The 17,868-nt window shown below is 35.3% G+C and overlaps 1 protein-coding gene across 2 annotated transcripts in view; it reads right to left on the reverse strand.

Annotated features, from left to right (window-relative positions):
- Positions 1 to 1,201: 1,201 nt before the first annotated feature.
- Positions 1,202 to 17,868, reverse strand: part of TAFA2 (TAFA chemokine like family member 2) — a 50,051-nt gene continuing 33,384 nt past the window's right edge. Inside the window, exons 4-5 of one of the 2 annotated variants that reach the window (XR_003945956.2) lie at positions 9,618 to 9,865; positions 1,202 to 3,643 (exon numbers count right to left, since the gene is read on the reverse strand). Coding sequence is in view for 1 of the 2 variants with exons in the window: in XM_030238226.2 (XP_030094086.1) it covers positions 3,632 to 3,643 (12 nt within the window). In the remaining variant the exon portion in view is untranslated. The remainder of the gene's footprint in view (positions 3,644 to 9,617; positions 9,866 to 17,868) is intronic. The other variant, XM_030238226.2, reaches the window with a different exon arrangement.

Here is a 17,868-nt window from a genome sequence, read left to right on the forward strand (position 1 = left end):
TAATGGCATCAGATTGTTCAGGTGTGACAGATGCTCTGATGCAGAGCTATCTAACTTTTTGGCAAAAAAAATTTGAAATTAGGGCAACAGTTCTCTTGCAAATCAAAACTGTGCTCCTTTTCTTTGCCAATAGATTGGTTAACAACAGATGTGTAAAATTTGAGGCATGAAGGAGGAGGCAGTAAGTCAACAGAAAAGGATGCCAATCACATATTTCTGTTTTTTTGTTACAGACTTTCCTGCATTACCTAAAAATTATAAAAGCCAGCTGTACAATTATAATGAGCAAAACAATCCTTGCATGTATTTTTATGAAAACTAACAAATTAAAATACTTTATATCAGATTCTTTACTTTCAAAATAAATGCATCTGATGCATTCCTAAAGCATATAGACTCTTAGCATAACAGAACTGTATTGGTTTGGTAAAGTACTGAAATGCTACACCCGTACCATTTTTAAGCAGAGCTGAAGCAGTCAGGATCTAAAAGATACAGGATAAATACAGGAACTGAAAAGATATAGCACAACAGGTGTATTTATAGGTAGTAACAGTGTTATCTGCAGCAGGGCTGTTTCAAAAGGTTAACATTCTTTATGACCAATAAACCACATACAACCAAGATCGACTTGAATGTTTTTTTAAGCTTTATTTTAGATTTGATCTGATATGAAATATTTTTTTCATTAGAACTTGAACTTTTTGTCTCATCAGAACTTTCTTTTGTGCTTTGCTGAACTGATCCAATACATCTAACTGTGAGAGGTGTCACAAAGCAGTGATTTTTTTTCCTCTCTCAATGCACTGCCACTTGGAACTGCAGAACTTCATATTCTGCAGTTCAGCATTCTTGATGATTACTTAATTCAAAGAGTAACATGGATTTCCCTCTGATCCTAATGCCTGATCATTTTTGCAATCAGATGAAACAATCTAGAAAATATTATATAAATGAATAAATTATTAACTGAAGCAATTCACATTCTTACATGAATGCACATAGCTGATCCTGTCACCTGTACTCCATTTTTAAAGGAGCATTAAATCTGCACTATGGACACCTGAACTGTGGCTCCCAGCTTGCTTCAAGGTTCACAAGCAGACCTGTGTAACTGGCTTTCTTTGTGATTTTCTTTTAAACAGTTCCACAAATTAACCTGAAACATTACTTTTTCAGGATTGTCTACCATGTCTTGTTGCTACTTAAAATATCTAAATGATAATTTTTCAAGATTCACATTTTGTGAAGAAAAAAAACTATTCCATCTGAACTGAAAACAGCAGTACACCCACCAGAATTTCCCATAGATATCAGTTCCTTTCAAAAAGGACATTTCAAAGTGATAGGGAATATAAAGTTAATAAAACCTTTGAGATTCTCATTCACCAAAAAATTTTTGTTGCATGAGTAAAAGATCTCCAATGTACACATCCATACAGGGAACTCTATTTTATATTACAAGTTTATTCACTTGCTATGAATAGTCACAACATTAATCTACTGCAGAGAATCTATTCAGTATATTTGAAAATCCATTTATTTTCATTTATTGGTATGCATGTGTTACACTTGTATATAATACAGTATTTTCAGCGCTGTTTAAGAACAAGGAAACAAAGAAAACAAGTATTGAGAAGCATGATGTAGATTTTCAACCAAATAGAGGTCATATTTAGATTTTACAAAACAGCACATTTATGCTTTGCACTGTCCCAGACAACTTCTTTAAGATGCTACCCTCCATCCTGAAACTCTCAGCACAATTCCATGTAATACTAATCCATCCTAAAATACCAAGAGACTTACTTTCTGCTACAAACGGTTTATTCTAATTAAATTTTAATCAGAAAATAAGATCTTTTTCTGACAACATATTTCTTATTATTTCCCAGCAAAATGATAGAATATACATCTCAGTTTTATTCCCAACTGTCATTTATTTTATTTAAGCTCTCCTGTGCAGTAATACAGCAGAGGTAATGAAATGGTTTTGGAACAGCAGGGGCTACAGCGACAGGCAGAGCTTGCCAGGGTGTTCATCCATCACAGAACTTAATATATAACTAAACTAGCCATGTCAATGGCTTGTAATGATTAAACCATTTCTTTCTACTCTTTTTTTTTCCTTTTTGGGGGGATTTTTTTGGTTTTTTTCTATTTTTGGGGTTTTTTGCTGTGTTTGGTAACCACACAGGACTTAAGCAAGATTACCTCTATGTATTTTTGACTACCATTAAGCGTGTGTGGCTTTCATTTCAATTCACCATAGCATACAGTCAGAACTCCCTCTAGTCAGTGTGTTTATGCAGTGTCACTAAAAGGAATTGCCAAATTTCTTTTGTATCAACATTACAGATGGTCCAATATACATTAAATGGAGTATAAAATTATACATTCTGTAATAACTTAGAAAAAAGCTCAAAGATGCTTAAGGCCTTCAAATATTGAGGATTTTTTTTCATGTAACAGCACATTGCAAAGTTCAATAATTTCTAACAAAACAAAACAGATCTGAATTGGATGACTGTACGCAAGCAAAATACCCATGAAGTGTAAAACTGGGAGAGCACTAGGACTTTCTTCCTTTATGGCAAACAGACTGAGCAGACATCTACATAAGCATCCATCAGTATTTAGTTTCAAGCAAGAGATTTTATTTTTTAATAAAAAGACAAAAAATTCTGAATGATTACCATCCAATACCGTAACTGCAAAACTCATTTACATCCCTGCCTATCTTTGTAAAAAGGGGATGAAATAGTGTAATTGACTGCTTACCATCAATTTAAATGAATCAAAGGTTAGGAAAGTAAAGTACGTATTGGGAACACCCATTTCCTTCAAACTAAATGGAAATGCATATATTAAAGATATAAAATGCCTTATGATGGAAGTGGTAATTAAGTTTTGACCACTACTTTCTTTAACTGTTAAGCTGCAGTAGTTGGTTAGCCTTAGGGAAACATGTCAACCTGACTATACATTCTAATATGACTGATGTATTCAGAGAACTATTACTTGTCAACAATAATTATTAACAATGGATATATAATTCCATTCCTATAACAAAGCAACTTCAAGATGTTGAAATATGTACCTTTGAGAGCTGCAAGATTAGAACACAAATAAAAATGTCTAAAACTGCGCCATGCTTGAGGACAATTTCTGCAACAGAAATTTAATTAAAGCAGTGTGCAGTCCCACCAGCAATCTGAACAGTGGACCAAGGATCATTTTAGAGTGAAGGATCCAATACATTTCAGAGTCTGACTTCAAGATGAAAAGCCACTGATCTGCAATGGAGAACCCAAAAGTTTGCTGTTTTTCTGCACCTTTAGAATATTAGCTCATGATTACAGCTGCAAATTCCTCAGCAAGTGCAATTCTACAAGTGTACACAGTTCAATCAGTTGAAATATTTGTGACACAGGAGTTCAAAATAACTTTCCAGTAGTTTTGATCTCAAGGCTGTTGCTGATTGCAAGCCAGGTTCTCATTGAAACAATTGATTCTGAAGGATACACCCCAGCAGTATAAAATTTCACTTCAAGGATTGCCTGGAGGAATGAAATTCCTATGTGTTGTATTTAATGTTATCAGCCTTGAGACTGGCTTGATTTGTCTTTAGCTATCGGGTTACCTGTAAAGAAAAAGAAAATGAGAAAATCAGAAATTGGGCATTGAGAATCTGCTTCGGAAGTACTGGAAACTGAGACTGAAGTGTGAGATCTCTGTCCAGCAAACATCTTTTGATTGTTTTTAAATAAGGGAATAAACCCCAATGATATTAAATGGCATTGATCCCCAACTTAATTTGTGTTTTTAAGTGTTTAGTGAGAATAGGATTTGACAAGGAGACATTGAAATGTGACCATGCTTTAAAATATAATAAAATCACGAATTGCCAACCCACAAATTTCTGTTTTCTGTTATTGCTTTTTTGTTGTTGTTAAAAATTCTGTATGGTAACAACTATGCTTTTTAAATGTTAGCTTTTGAGTATACAGTGACCAATACTGGAGCTGTATTCTTTCATTCTATGCATGCATCTTTACGAAACAACCATAACATCATAAAATCATTTAGATTGGAAAAGGCAATGTCCTTTTAAAGGCTTAATGTATCTTAACAAGCAATAATCACTTAGTGCAGAAAAAGGACAAAACTCATGCAGAAGTTAACTGGAGATACAGATCCTATTATTCACAAAGTAAAAAATTACCGATGATTTAATTTAGACTGGTTTCACCCAGCCTAACATGAAAGAAGAAGGAAACAGAAGGACCACAAAGAAAGAGTGGGGGACAAAGCATTTCACAATAATTGGGATTTCCCTCTAACTGATTTAGATTTTAAATGTTAAAAGAAAAAATTTGTCATATCAAAGAAACATAACTTTGAGGAATATTTCTGCTGTGTCAGTGGATACAATTAATCATCACGTAATCTTTTAATATCAAACTGTGTCAGGGGGAAACATCCCAAGGCTTGAGGAATAACTCATTGGAATGGTCACAACACTTTATGACATCAAGGGGCATATGCTTTTCATTTTGATCACAGAGAGAAGGGTCATGCTCCTTAATGATGAAACATTCTTTTGCCCTCAGCAAAACTGTTTGCATACAGCTCTTGTCAGCTCTGCAGAGCATAAACGTAGAACAAACAGAATATTAAACAGACTGTTCAAGGAGTTCATTACTTTGGTTTGCCTTCTCCACAGAGTTGTTTCTAGGAACTGCACTTGAGGCAATAATAAAATTGTGCTTCGTGATTTTTATGATACACAGGCTTATTTATTACACTGCTTTTATTTTGTTTTGGTCTTGCTGTTGGAAACAGCCTCATGTGGTCCCTTCTAAAGAGGAAGATTGCCTGAAAAAATAATAAAGAATTAATTTAACAGTCAGGCAACATATTTCTGTGCCCTGCACCAAAGCACAAAAGGCTGATGCACCACCTTATTGTTATTTATTTTTTTGCTTTATTGTAGCAAGCTGGAATTCTGCTCATGGAACCAGCTGCCACTGAGCTACACAATGTAAAACGCATATCTTCTGCTACTATCCGCAGGTGGAATTTTATTGGCTTAATTTTGATACACAATCATCTATCTATATCTATCTATATCTATATCTATATCTATATCTATATCTATATCTATATCTATATCTATCTATCTATATCATCTATATCTCTATATCTCTATATCTCTATAACTCTATCTATATCTCATATCTATATCTATATCTATATCTATATCTATATCTATCTGTATCTATGTCTACCTATCTGTCTATCCAGTGAAGAGCCACTAAGGCAAATAAGACACAGAACCATCTCATATGAGGAAAGGCTGAGAGCACTGGAACTGTTCTACCTGAAAAAGAGAAGGCTTGGGGGAAACAAGTCAATGTGTAAAAATATGTGAAGAAAGGGTGGCGAGAAAATGGAGCCAGAAAGTGGTGCCCAGCAGCAGGACAAGAAACTGAGAACAAGCAAACACAGGCAGTTCCCTCTCAGGAAAAGGTTTCTACTGTGAGGGTGACTGAGCACTCACACATATTGCCCAGGGAGATTGTGGGCTCCATTCTTGAAGATATTCAAAAGCTGTCCTGTCCTTACTGGCTTTAGATGTCTCTGCTTGAGCCAAGGAGTGGCACTTCCAGAGCTGCCTTCCAACCTCAAATATCCTGTGATGTATTATTTCTATTACACCCAGATCTATGTGTGGGCTAAGGTGATAAACTTCAGAGAACAAAAATGGTATTTTTGCACATACATGACTGCTCAGTTAAATGGCTGTTTGGAAGTGCAAATATTCTTTCAGTCATAAGAAAACTCAATAAAATCATGATCTGCAGGTCTATCTTCTCCCCCCATGTAGTGCTACAACCCTGTGGTGAAAATATCTCCATGAAAGCAACACACACTGTCACATAAATTAGATAGGTGATAAAAATAAGAAAAAAAAAAAAAAAGAGCAGATAGCCATTCAGATTTTTGCTCTATATCACTCGCCTACATACACACACACACACACACATATTAATGTATTAATGATCCACATTTGCCTCTATGTATGTTGTTAATACTTCAGAACAAATTCAGTCTTTTGGTATAATCTTTTTGCCAGGATTGTGCAGAATGGATCAGAGATTAAAAGATCTCATGACATCACATTAGAAAAGCTACCAGCCTCAAGAGATTTTTTTCTGGACAACCACAATGGGTGAAAAATATCCTCATTTGCGAAATCCACACAGTGGATGAATATAGCAGATAATATTGTTTATTTCATTAGAATAGATTTTCAATTAAAACTAAATCTGATACTTTTACTCAGGACTTTCTTCTGCCTTAGAAGAGAAAGGAAGAAACTTAAGAGTACAGGATGTAGAGAATAGCTGAGAGAATATTCCCTGAATAGTAAAACACTTCTCCCTAAATTCAAGCACCTGAGCATCAAAGTTGCAGAACCTCAATTAAGTATAGTAAAAGTCTTCTGTTTCTTCAGAGAAACAAATATATCATAAATCATTAGCTAGCTACAGAATAGCTTCTACATCCAAAATGAGGCGCATAATTAATTGTTATAATGTTATATATAATAATGTTAGAAAAAATAGATAACAATATATGGCATATTGAAATTAAGTGAGTGCTGTAAAGTTTCATAACACGACTTGTACATTACTATTTTTTGACTGGCAGCTTTTTGAATTTTTTTTTGTGTTTATCATAAACCATACACAAAATCTATATTGAAAACTGACACTAATGTTTGCAAAGTCAAGCACTTGAAAGTTAGCAACTTGCCTTTTTACATGTCCCCTTGAAATTTAATTGCCTCTTTTCCATCATGCACAGTAAAGAAGAGACTTTGGTATGTGAGGAGAGTTAGAGGGAAGACAGGGCTGTGTATCAATGCAAATGCAGAAAAGGTAAAATTTTTAAGCCAACGTTTCTTGCCTTGACAAAGGATTCCATGTGGAATGGATGGACCCTCTGTTCTGGGTTTTCTCCAAAGAAACAGAAAGTACTTAATAGAGGACTTTTTAATTAGAACTGTTCCATCAACCATATAGGGTTGTGTGTGATCATAGGTCATGTCATCTAAGCATATTCAGGCTGTATTTTCCTTTCCTTTTCTTTTTCTCTTGAGATATGTAAGACACAGAAAGGAAATTTTTTTTTTGTGAAAGCAATTAATAGCTTACCCTGAGCTAAGCATAATTTCATGAGAGAAAGTTGCTTTAGCACCCCTTCCATTTTTCTCTAAAATATTAAAAGTCTTTGGAAACAAAAAATGTTATGGGGATTTCAAGCAAAAATTTATTTAATAACCAACATGAAATATGCTAAATACAGGGAATGACAAAAACCATAATGAATGGCTTGAAGAAATGCCTACAATGGATTGTCCTCCAAGTCCTGGAGAAAAGACAGAGGTCCCATACCAAAACAGCCCTTGTTTTTATACAGTATATTCCTGTCCATTTTGTGTCATTATCATGGTATCCTTTCTTAAACTGCATGCAAAACACCACAAAAAAAATTAATAAAATTATGAACAAAGTGATTCTTCAGCAAACCTTTCCTAAAAAGGAATGAACTCAGGAGGGCTATATCTGTCTTTTTTTTTTTTCTATAAAACAAATAATTTTGTTGTGGTAGTAAGAGTAGTAGTCTTTAATATAAAATCTTTAATATGAAGACTACAATGTAGAAACAGAAGGGCCCATATAACCAGAAACAACATCTGCCAGGGCTTTTTCTCTACTCATGCCCTCTGAGAATGGAAATGGATCTTTTGAACAGATGGAAGCACACTATTTCCTGGAACTTTAGAATCCATACAGTGTGTTTGCCATGCACTATCATTCATACATCGCTTGTGAAAGCAAATGACAGCTTGCATTTCCACTTGTGCCTGTTCATTCACTGAAACAGTTCAACTTGTAAAGCTTGGAAAATGCTTCTGTTCTAGTACTACTATCTTGTACCCGTGACAATCCAAAGTACTTCGCGAATGTTAACAAAAGACCGGTTGACCATTTCCTCACAGATGGATAATCATGAGAATCATAATCATTTATGTTCCAATGAATTGGGGAAAGTGGACAAAAAGATGTTAAGGACCTTTCTGGAATAGGGCTGGTATATGCATAGACCCTTTATAGTAGGTAGATGTGGATTTGGGTCTTTATTGCTAGATAACTGGGTTTCTGGAGGCAGGATGAACGTTTTCAAAAGCCAGAGAAATGAAGGTGAGTCAACCCCATTTCAAGGGAACTGCAAGAGAAAACCATTAATGAGGATACAGGCCCTTATTTTAGTGTTACAGACAGCTCTTTGACTGGGCTAATGACAAAAGGCAAAATTTGAGTCACTCTTGAGCAGTCTGGAAAACAGATATTTAATGATAACTACATGGATTCAATTACCTTCAGAGAAGGTTATATACTGGAAGACAATTTTTCAAGTCGTCAAATGTTTCATTCCTGTTTATAAAATTTTGATCCTACTTAACTTTTGATTTAAGGACTCTAGAGCTTCAAAACGTTCCCTTAGTTTTATTTTAGGCACTGCAGTACGAAAAGTATTAATCTAAATATGTTCCCAAGCCTGTTAAGTGATTTAGAATTTTAGATCCTCACACTTGTCCTTCAGGAGCTATGGCTATCTCATCTTATTAATTAAAAAGAGTATTTCCCAGGACATGACTCAAAAGGTTCCTTGTACTTTGATAACCATGAGACTCTAAAACTTTATCATTCTTTCATATTTTTCTTGCATAGTGACTAATCAGAACTGCATTTTTGATGGTTCCTGTGCTTAGGACTTACATTATAGAGAGACAAATATTTGGAAAACTCATTTCATGCAAAGCCATTTGAAATATAATCGTACTCCTTTATTTCCCTCTGCTCCTAAAGATTTCAGCAGGAAATTTTTGGTGGTAAAGTGAAGATCTAGACAATCAGTGTAAAATTTTTAATTGAAACGAAAAGTCTTTGGAAATATTTCCCATGTAAAGTGATCTTTCCACTTCTAGTAATAGACTGAAAGGTAGGACTAGTAAAGTAGGTAGTGGGAAAATACCTCAGAGCATGGCATATGTTCCTGTAAATTATAAAGGTCTTCATCTTTAACACAGTTTTAAGATAGATAAACAACTTCTAGCCTGTCTTAGGAATATAATGGAAATACCCAATTCTTAGTTTTTTATGAAATTTAAGTAATTCAGTATGTGATACTGAGCTTTCAACTACAGATACCACACCAGACTGGATGTATTAAGATGGACTTCTCTTCCAGTTCTGTTCTCCAGATCATCTGCTGTTTTCCCATGAGAGTGAGTAACTTAAGCTTACCAACTGGGTCTATCTTTGAAAGTCAAGAGTGTGAAGATATTTTAGGGCTCCCAAAAGCATCTAAGTAACACTGTGAGGATGCTTAGTAGCACAGTCAGAATCTCACCAACCACCCTCCAGAAACTCTGCCCAAATGAGCCACAAGTCTTCAATGTCTGCAGCAAACTAAGCAACTGCAAAGAGGAGTAAGGTACAACAATTCCTGTTAATACTGTGTAAACCTGTATTTGTACACACCTGCTGCTCTGTGAGTAATAAACCGGGGCTGGAACACATTTTCTGGAGTGGTTTGACTCTTTATTCCTCAACGAACGTTCTGGCCCTTCCTTAGAATCCGACCAAGACTAGGACTCATCACAACTAGTGCTCCAACGTGGAGCCAGAATATTTTTTGTGTGTGGAAAAAACAAAAATTGTCATCAGGCACAGCAGAAACCTCCTTTCTCTACTTCTCCATTCGGACTTGAGGAGTTTTACACGTTTGCCTAAGAAACAAACACATGTCAAGTACTACACTGTTATGCAATTAGTTACAAAAAACAAAATTGGGATAGTTGGGATATTTTTTAAACTTACAAGGAAAAATACAAAATCACAGGTTAAAACATTTCTGAATCAGAGAAAATTCTCCAAGTAAAAGTGCATGGTCTTTAAAACACCCAAACATACTCAAATTGAAACCAAAAAGCAACAGAAACTGATAGATTACACTTATTTCTGAAAGTAATCAGCAAAATTTAAGTATGACAAAACAGTAATTGAAAAGTTCTTTGAGAATGAGTTCATACATAGACCTGTGGTAAAGAAAGGAGTCATGAAGTCAGAAGACAATTCCTTCAAAATGAAAGATTTGAATGTGTTCTCCTCATATATGTTTAAAGTAAAAAAAAAAAAAAATTAGAAGGTTACAGGAAACACTATAAAAAAACAGAGGACACATTACACATTTCAAACTACAATATTCAATTCAGACAGATTGTTCTTTATCTAGATATTTGAGGTAGATTTTGAACCTGACAATAATGATTGCTTCTGAAGTGATACACAGCATCTCAAAAAATCACCAAAATTTCTTGAGGTTTTCTTCTTTTATTTTCTTAACCCTTTAAACTTAAATATCATGCTGCAGATCATTGAAAATATACAAGATTAAAGTCAAAACTTAAAAAATTTCTTGCTTAAATAAAATCTCTACATATTTGAATACTATGAAATCAATTAATATGGTCCTGTGTTCATACTTCCTTGAACTGGATAGTTTACAAAATAAAATTAATTGGCACAACTCACTGGGATAATTATGATAGTGAATAGCTGATGAAGATATATGAATTACATCAATGCTAAATACAATTCATTAGTCTTTCCTATGTACTCATTATTACTGTCTTCCAAAAGGTTATGCCATTGTATGGAACAAATCCTAATTTTCTCAATGTTTCTGTAACTTGGTAGAGAACGGAATTTATGGTAGAATTATTTTAATGTAACACAATGTTTCATTTACAGACAACAATGTTAAATTAAAAGAAGACTTAAACAAAAACCTTATTTTACTTTCTGTAACAGATAATAACTGCAGCAACTCAGACAAGGATATATCCTCTTGAGGTTTTTATGGTGCTCACAACTCCATAGTGGGACTGCAGCATGGCGGCATAAAAGACTGCAAGACAATTAATTACATAAATGTAATTTTTTTCTCTTCTACACCACTTATCCTGCCTAATCAACCCAACTGGGAGATAAAACCAACCTCTTTCCTTTCAAATATGAGGAAACTGAAGGATAATAAAGAGTCATGTTACCCTGTGAGGAAGTTAAGTGGAAATGGAGAGATGGACACGGAGCCCTTCTGTCTTTGGCTTTATCAGACTTCACTTACCTATAGAAAAGGGTACACTTGCTTTTTATTAGAAAGGAAAACCCATAACAAGCAGTTTCCTGTGTTTATATACTAAATACAAAGCAAAAAAAAATTAAAAAACCTATTCCAGCCCTGTTTTAAAACTAGACTGAGGTTCTAAACTGACTAATAGGCAAAAAAGACTTTGAGCTTTTAATATATTTTTTCAGAAATGGGGTCAGACTGAACTTCCAATTATGTCCACTACAAAAATCAAGTAGTCCAAGTTAATCAAATTTGAGATTTTTGTCTTCTTCAAATTTTATGCTGTAGGGTGTTTCCTGGTATTTTGAAAGGAGGGTAACAAGCCATTTGGACAAGTTCAGAATAAAAATGTAAATTGTTTCCTTACCTGTAATTTTATCTTCTCTATAAGAGTACCTGCTGTTCTGTTAGTGCAGTACTGATGTGTTTTCTGCCTTTGTCCCAAGCTTGAGAGATTCCTCTGGTCATTTTCCCCCACTTGCTTACCAGCTTCCACTGCTGGCATTTTGAGGAAGTGCACTCACATTTGGCTCCAGGAATACTGCCATAGCTGAGGGAATATAAGATAACTAAAAAACAAGTTAGAAAACAACAGAACCAATATCCAGGATGGAAAAATTATTTTAAAACAATGAATCAGTCATCAACTTGAATCCCTTCGATCATTTTCCTTTCTCTTTTCATCCATTCAGAATTTCCACATGAAGAAAAGACTTCTGTGCTTGGAGAAATTTTGGCTTAAAAAATGGGTACTGACAGAGTAGTGGGTACCCTTTCAGAGAATATAAAATTAATTTCAGGAAATCTAATTCTAATCTTCTCCTGTATGAGTACCCATCATGCCATCACTCCAATACACATAAGAAAGAGAAGAAAGAGAAGGGAAGAAAGGTAGAAGATTTGGAGGGTTTCAGAAAAATCTCTGATATCTTTTCTCAAGTCCTAATGGAACTGTGAGAAAGGAAGACTTGGCTTTTCACTCAGAGGCTGAACAATAAGAAGGATTTCTCATTGCCCAGAGAAACAATACATAAAGTCTCTTTCACTAAAACATAGTCAAGATTATGGTTTCTGATTCCCAATAGTTGTAGTCATCTTGGTCAAGGATGAAAAGAATAAGTACTGTGAATTTAATAAGTAAATGTTTTCTTGCTTGAGCATTATGGAGGCATCCAGGTGAAAGTTACAGCACCCCATTACATCTCTGTACTCAGGATCATCTGGATAATATTTTTGAACTTCACAATACACAGAATGAAGTATTCTTTCAAAGCTAAAAATGAATGCTAGAAGTTTCAGCTATGAACCTACTGTGGTATTCAATTTAAATTGTCTTTCTTATAGAACTTGTCCAGTTGTCTTCATACATGCATTTTCTCATTGTCTTATCTAAATAGATTGTGACCTAAGACAAAGTATGAATGAATCAAAGTAGCCAATTGCAATTAGACTCTGGAATTCTAAAATCTCAAGTAATGAAGGGAAGACCAAAAGGCTGAGAAGAGGTCGTTGCCTTCAAATTTCAGGAATGTAAGTACCCATGATGTGCTTTAACGTTGCAGGAAAGAAAAAGGATTCTGGAAATTTCCTGATTGACCTTGGAAAAAGTAATTGGCTTTCCAAGAAATAGGCTTCAAATTTGTCAAGTTGCATTCTAGAAGAAAGTCTCTTGCTCCTTTTCTGTTCTTCGTGAATGAGGAATAATAATTATTGGCATGTAGAATTGGACTGATGCCCTGAAGATGAGAAATTTGCATTTTCCAAGGTGATTCTGAAAAGGTGACAAGGAATCAGGAGACAGATGTCAAATTTCTAGAACAACTAATCTGATTTTGGAGTGGATTTGCTTGAATTAGAAGCAGCATGAGCAGAGATACAGTCCTTTGGTCTTCCTTTGGCAGGAACATGTTCCTAAACCACAAAGTTTGAATTCAGGATGAAGAAACAAGTTCTGGCTGGCATCAGTAATTTGTCTTTTGGCATTCTTCAATCTGAAGAGACAAAACTGCAGCTCTGTTAAAATTCTCAGATCTGTTACTACTGAGTTTGCAGGTACATGTTGATTAGACACATGCATGGTTTCCTTGAGAACCCATTGATCTTCATAAACTGGAGATAAACTTTTGTTTGGTCTTGCCAACATAATTTTACAGGTTTCATCACACAAATAAGCCCTGGTGGACTGAATAATTCGTAGTTTCACCCAGAATCTTCACTTCAGAGTTCTATGGCATTTATCACTGCAGATATGGAAGGTGATGGATGATAATCAGGACTGGAAGATCTAAGAAGGGATCATCTGTGTATTCTAATAATGCAGTAGAAGAAAGCTCAGAGCCCATTTTATACAACATGGAAAGTCCTTTGGAGTATTTTCTCTATAGACAGCAGTAGTGTCTTTCCTGAAATTCATTTGGTGTTCACCAGGGTGGTAGAAGAGTAAACTACAAGTCATGAAAAACAAGAGCAATTTTGAAATTCTCATGGAAATTAACTCTATGTTGGTTGTTTTCTTTACTTAGCCATAGGCAGCAATCTTCCACTTATTCATGCCTGATTTTTTTCTTTGTTTACAAGAGTTTTCACAAAGGATGGGACTATCTACATTATTCTTAGGCAGAAATAGTTAAGATTTACAACCATGCTCTCTTTGCTATGCAATGGAATAATGTCTGAATAATCTGATTTCAATTGGTTTGAGAGTTGTTCACTCCTCCAACTCCATGACTCTGTAGGCTCAGAATACTCTGTGTCTGATTCTCCCCTTCATAGTGATTATTATTCATTTCCTTCCTAAAAGAAGGCAGAAAAGCAGAGCTGCGCCAAGGGGGTGTTTCTGATGTTTTCTATAATTAGTCCTAATGAGTATGGAAATACCTCAAGAAAACTATGTTGTTTTGAAGAAATGAAAGCATTACCTTTTGGACAATTGAGGGTCAGCCTCATATATTTCTGCAACTAAGCAGTGATGCAGAGTTTGTGAAGCCTGTGCCAAGTACCCAGGGAAAGAGGAAAAAATTCTGCCTGCAGCTATTTAGGCAGCAGATCATGTGAGGTTTCAGAATATCCTGGTCTCTCTGACCAGAAATACATCATTTCTGACTTGCAGAAATGATCCAAAGAAGGCCCTACAGTCTAAAAAGGAGGGCAAGAAAAAAAAAAGAAGCACTAGTTTTACAGCATGCCAGCATGACTCACATGATACTGACATTTTAACATCATCTTGAACAGTAATTTCTGAGATATCAGAAGCTGACAAAAATTTTCCAAGAAAATTTAAAAGGACTACTAGATATTCAAAGAGCCCTTTTTGCACAGCTGTGAATAGCAAAGAGGCTGGCAGAATGAAGCTGCAAATGGAAGTGGAAACACCTTTGATTTTGGTGTTGGGACATTGGAAAAGTGGCAATTCATGGGGTGAATGAATCGAAGAAAACCAGTCATTAACAAACAGCCTTAAGAACTTGTTCTTATTTTCCATCACAGAGGCAGAAAATTATTTTTCAGACATGAGGTCAATATCTCAAACATGCCAGCAAAGGACAAGGCAGAAGAAGAAAAAAAAGCAAATCACAAGTTGAATCTTTTGGGACAAAGGCAGAAAATATCTTGGCTGGACAGATGAATTGGAGGATTTGTACATGTAAGAAAGTAATGGTTGCAAAAATCACTGATTAGTAATTAATGACATGTAATTGAAGTCTATATGCATTTTTCTTTAAATATTGAATAGTTTGCTTTGATTTGTCTGTCATTGTTCAGGTTCTGGAGAAACTAAAATGGTGCCTTACAATGCATCCTAGCTGCAGTCTTACTTTCAGAAAAACTAATCCCTCACAAAAATGCATAAACTATAGCATATACTACTATGCTGTGAGTGGGATGAAGGGATTGTAAAACATTTCATTTCTCATTATTTCTACAGTGTGTCTACTCGCAAAAAAAATTATATTGCCCCTTCTGAATAGCTTGAGACCATACTCAGTGCATTCACAGGGAGATATAGCAAGATAATCAGCCTCCCTCTCTTCAAAAGATCTGTACCTGTGAATATTGCCTTTATTCCATTTTCTCTTTTGATGTTACTCACTTTCATTCTTCATTTCAGTATCCATAGGACTCAAACTCAGAACAGAACTAACCAAATTTGAAACTGAAAGTGTCTTGGGATTTGAATGCTTGGATTATCCTCACCTGCCCAACAAGTTTCACTGTCTATTACTTTGCTTTTTGCATTTCACACCACAACACTTCTTCCTTTAATCCTTTATTCCATAATTGCTCTTTTGCAGATATTCCAGAGTACATTTGCTTCTGGAGAAAGGGCCATGACCTGTCTAGATTTCTGTGACCACAAAGGAACATCAGCAAGCTGTAGGCCTAGACTCCTGCCAAATGGAGACTCACAACTTTACTTAGGCTAGAACCAGGCACAGCAACTTCACATTAAAGAAGCAAATTTGGCATATAAAAGCTATTTTTAGGAAAATCAGTAAATTGCACAGCCCTGAATACTGCTGACTCCTTTTAATATGTGTTGGCTGGCATTCTAACTATTTCCATCAAAATGTCCAAGTGTCCCAAAAGATTAGTGTTTACGTGCCCTACAAAAAATACAAAGCTTCAAAATGAAAGAACTCTGGTGCTAGATCAAAACAATAATTCCTGATTTATACAAAAGTCCAGCTTGACCCTAGAAAATGTCATCCTATTTCCATTACCAGCTTATTTGTCCCCTAAAACTTGTATTTATTCCTAGAAAATATGTGCACACCACTTACTGCTATTTCAATGACACATTAGATACAGTGGTCTCTGAGTTAGCAATGAAAAACATGCTGAGACAGCTGCAAATTTCTCCTAGTGACAGATTAGCCAAAGGCATGGAAAGAGATACCATAGCAACAAAGAGGCTGTCACAAGTGCAATCACTCTTTTCCATGGCTAATATTTTGCTACAGTTTGTGCACTCGCTTATATTGTAATCACATCATTTTTATGAACCTCCAGGTATTGCTGGTCACTGTATATATGTGCATTATTACAATAAATCTTCATTTTAAATTAAAGTAGGAACTGAGGAGTCTATACAGAGGCTCTGAAGTGAGGCAGAGGAGCAAAGCAGTTTTAGAGTAAGGTGGTTTACTCAATTATAAAACCCCTTACACAATAGTAGGTAAAGCACTTCCTGTACCTGACACCTGATCACTGATCCATCCTACAACTATTTCACGTTTCTCAGTGGTCAAATTTTTTTATGTCATGTAAGTTAGTAGCAGTTTTACACTGTAAAACCTGTTTTGTGTGAAATTCACAGCTTTCTTAGCACGCACTGACCACAACTACCATACATTCTGCCTATTAGAAACATCCTGGAATAGCCTATTCATTGTATTTAGATGGTTAATTTCTGCTTTTTCTAATTCCATATCATTACTACTACTGTTTCTGAAAAGCCTGGAGGAGGAAGAGGAACAAAAACATGAAGGAAGAATATATTCCACATATTTAACTTTGGCAGAAGTTAAATATGGCAGAAGTAGCACTTAAAGAACCTATGGAACTGTTGCTTGTGTGAAGTACAGAACAACTAACATTGCTGCATTGCTAACTCCAGGTAAGGCTCAGTTGCAAGAAAAATGCAATCCTCTTTTCATATCCAGGGACATATTTCAGCTCTCTTGTATTATGTTGTCTTACTCAAGCAGTGGTTATGACAGCACTGGTAGCAGTGGAGTCACCACTTCCTGCTGCCTCTTGATACTGGGAATCTGAGCAGCTCACCAAAATGTACCAAACAAGGGTCCATCCATTCCTCTGAAAGGGTTATGAACAGCATACTTTATATATTGAAACATAAATAAAATTACTGTCTCCCCTTTCACCAGCTGTAATTAATTTAGAAACAACTCAGCATCTGTGAGTGAGAAAGAGGAGATAGGGTAAAAATGTAAACAGTATTTATAGATAGCAACAAAACTGCATTGATTGAGAGCAGTGGGATGCACACACTGAACACAGTCTGGCTTCAAATGAAGCCAGTTGGTGTGTTCAGACAGTACATTTTCTATTTTTCCAGGGATCTTATTCAATTTTGAGTTTCCTTAAAATTCTGGAAGTCATAATGTAAAATTAGATAAATTGGAATATTTCAAATAACTGAGTTCAGGCTCTCTCCTATATTGTTTTGGAAGGTATAGATTCTCTCAGCATGAGTATGGATTTCTCACCATCCTGGCAATATTTCTGTTCTTTTCACACAAGTCGTCTGTCTCTGGTATTGATTTGGAATGCAGATTTGGATTTGGAATGCAGATAAATATACTCACTATGGATTTATTTTTGGCTGTGTAATATTTCTCTTTTATTTCTCTCTGCCCTTGTAATATTTATTTTATTTTATTGCAGTACTCTATTTCTGCTATTGGTTTGGCATATAGTTACATAGTAATATACTAGGTATTGATTTCTTTCTGTTCTGCAGTTTGCTTTCCTCCACATTGCAGTTTCTTTCAGCCCTTCTTAAAAGTGAATGCTGAATGCTCATTTCCAAACCATAGCCCTTTATAACCTGGCTGAAAATACTTCTTTCCCTTG

Source organism: Serinus canaria, chromosome 1A (assembly GCF_022539315.1).
Source record: "Serinus canaria isolate serCan28SL12 chromosome 1A, serCan2020, whole genome shotgun sequence".
Taxonomy (NCBI): Eukaryota; Metazoa; Chordata; class Aves; order Passeriformes; family Fringillidae; genus Serinus; species Serinus canaria.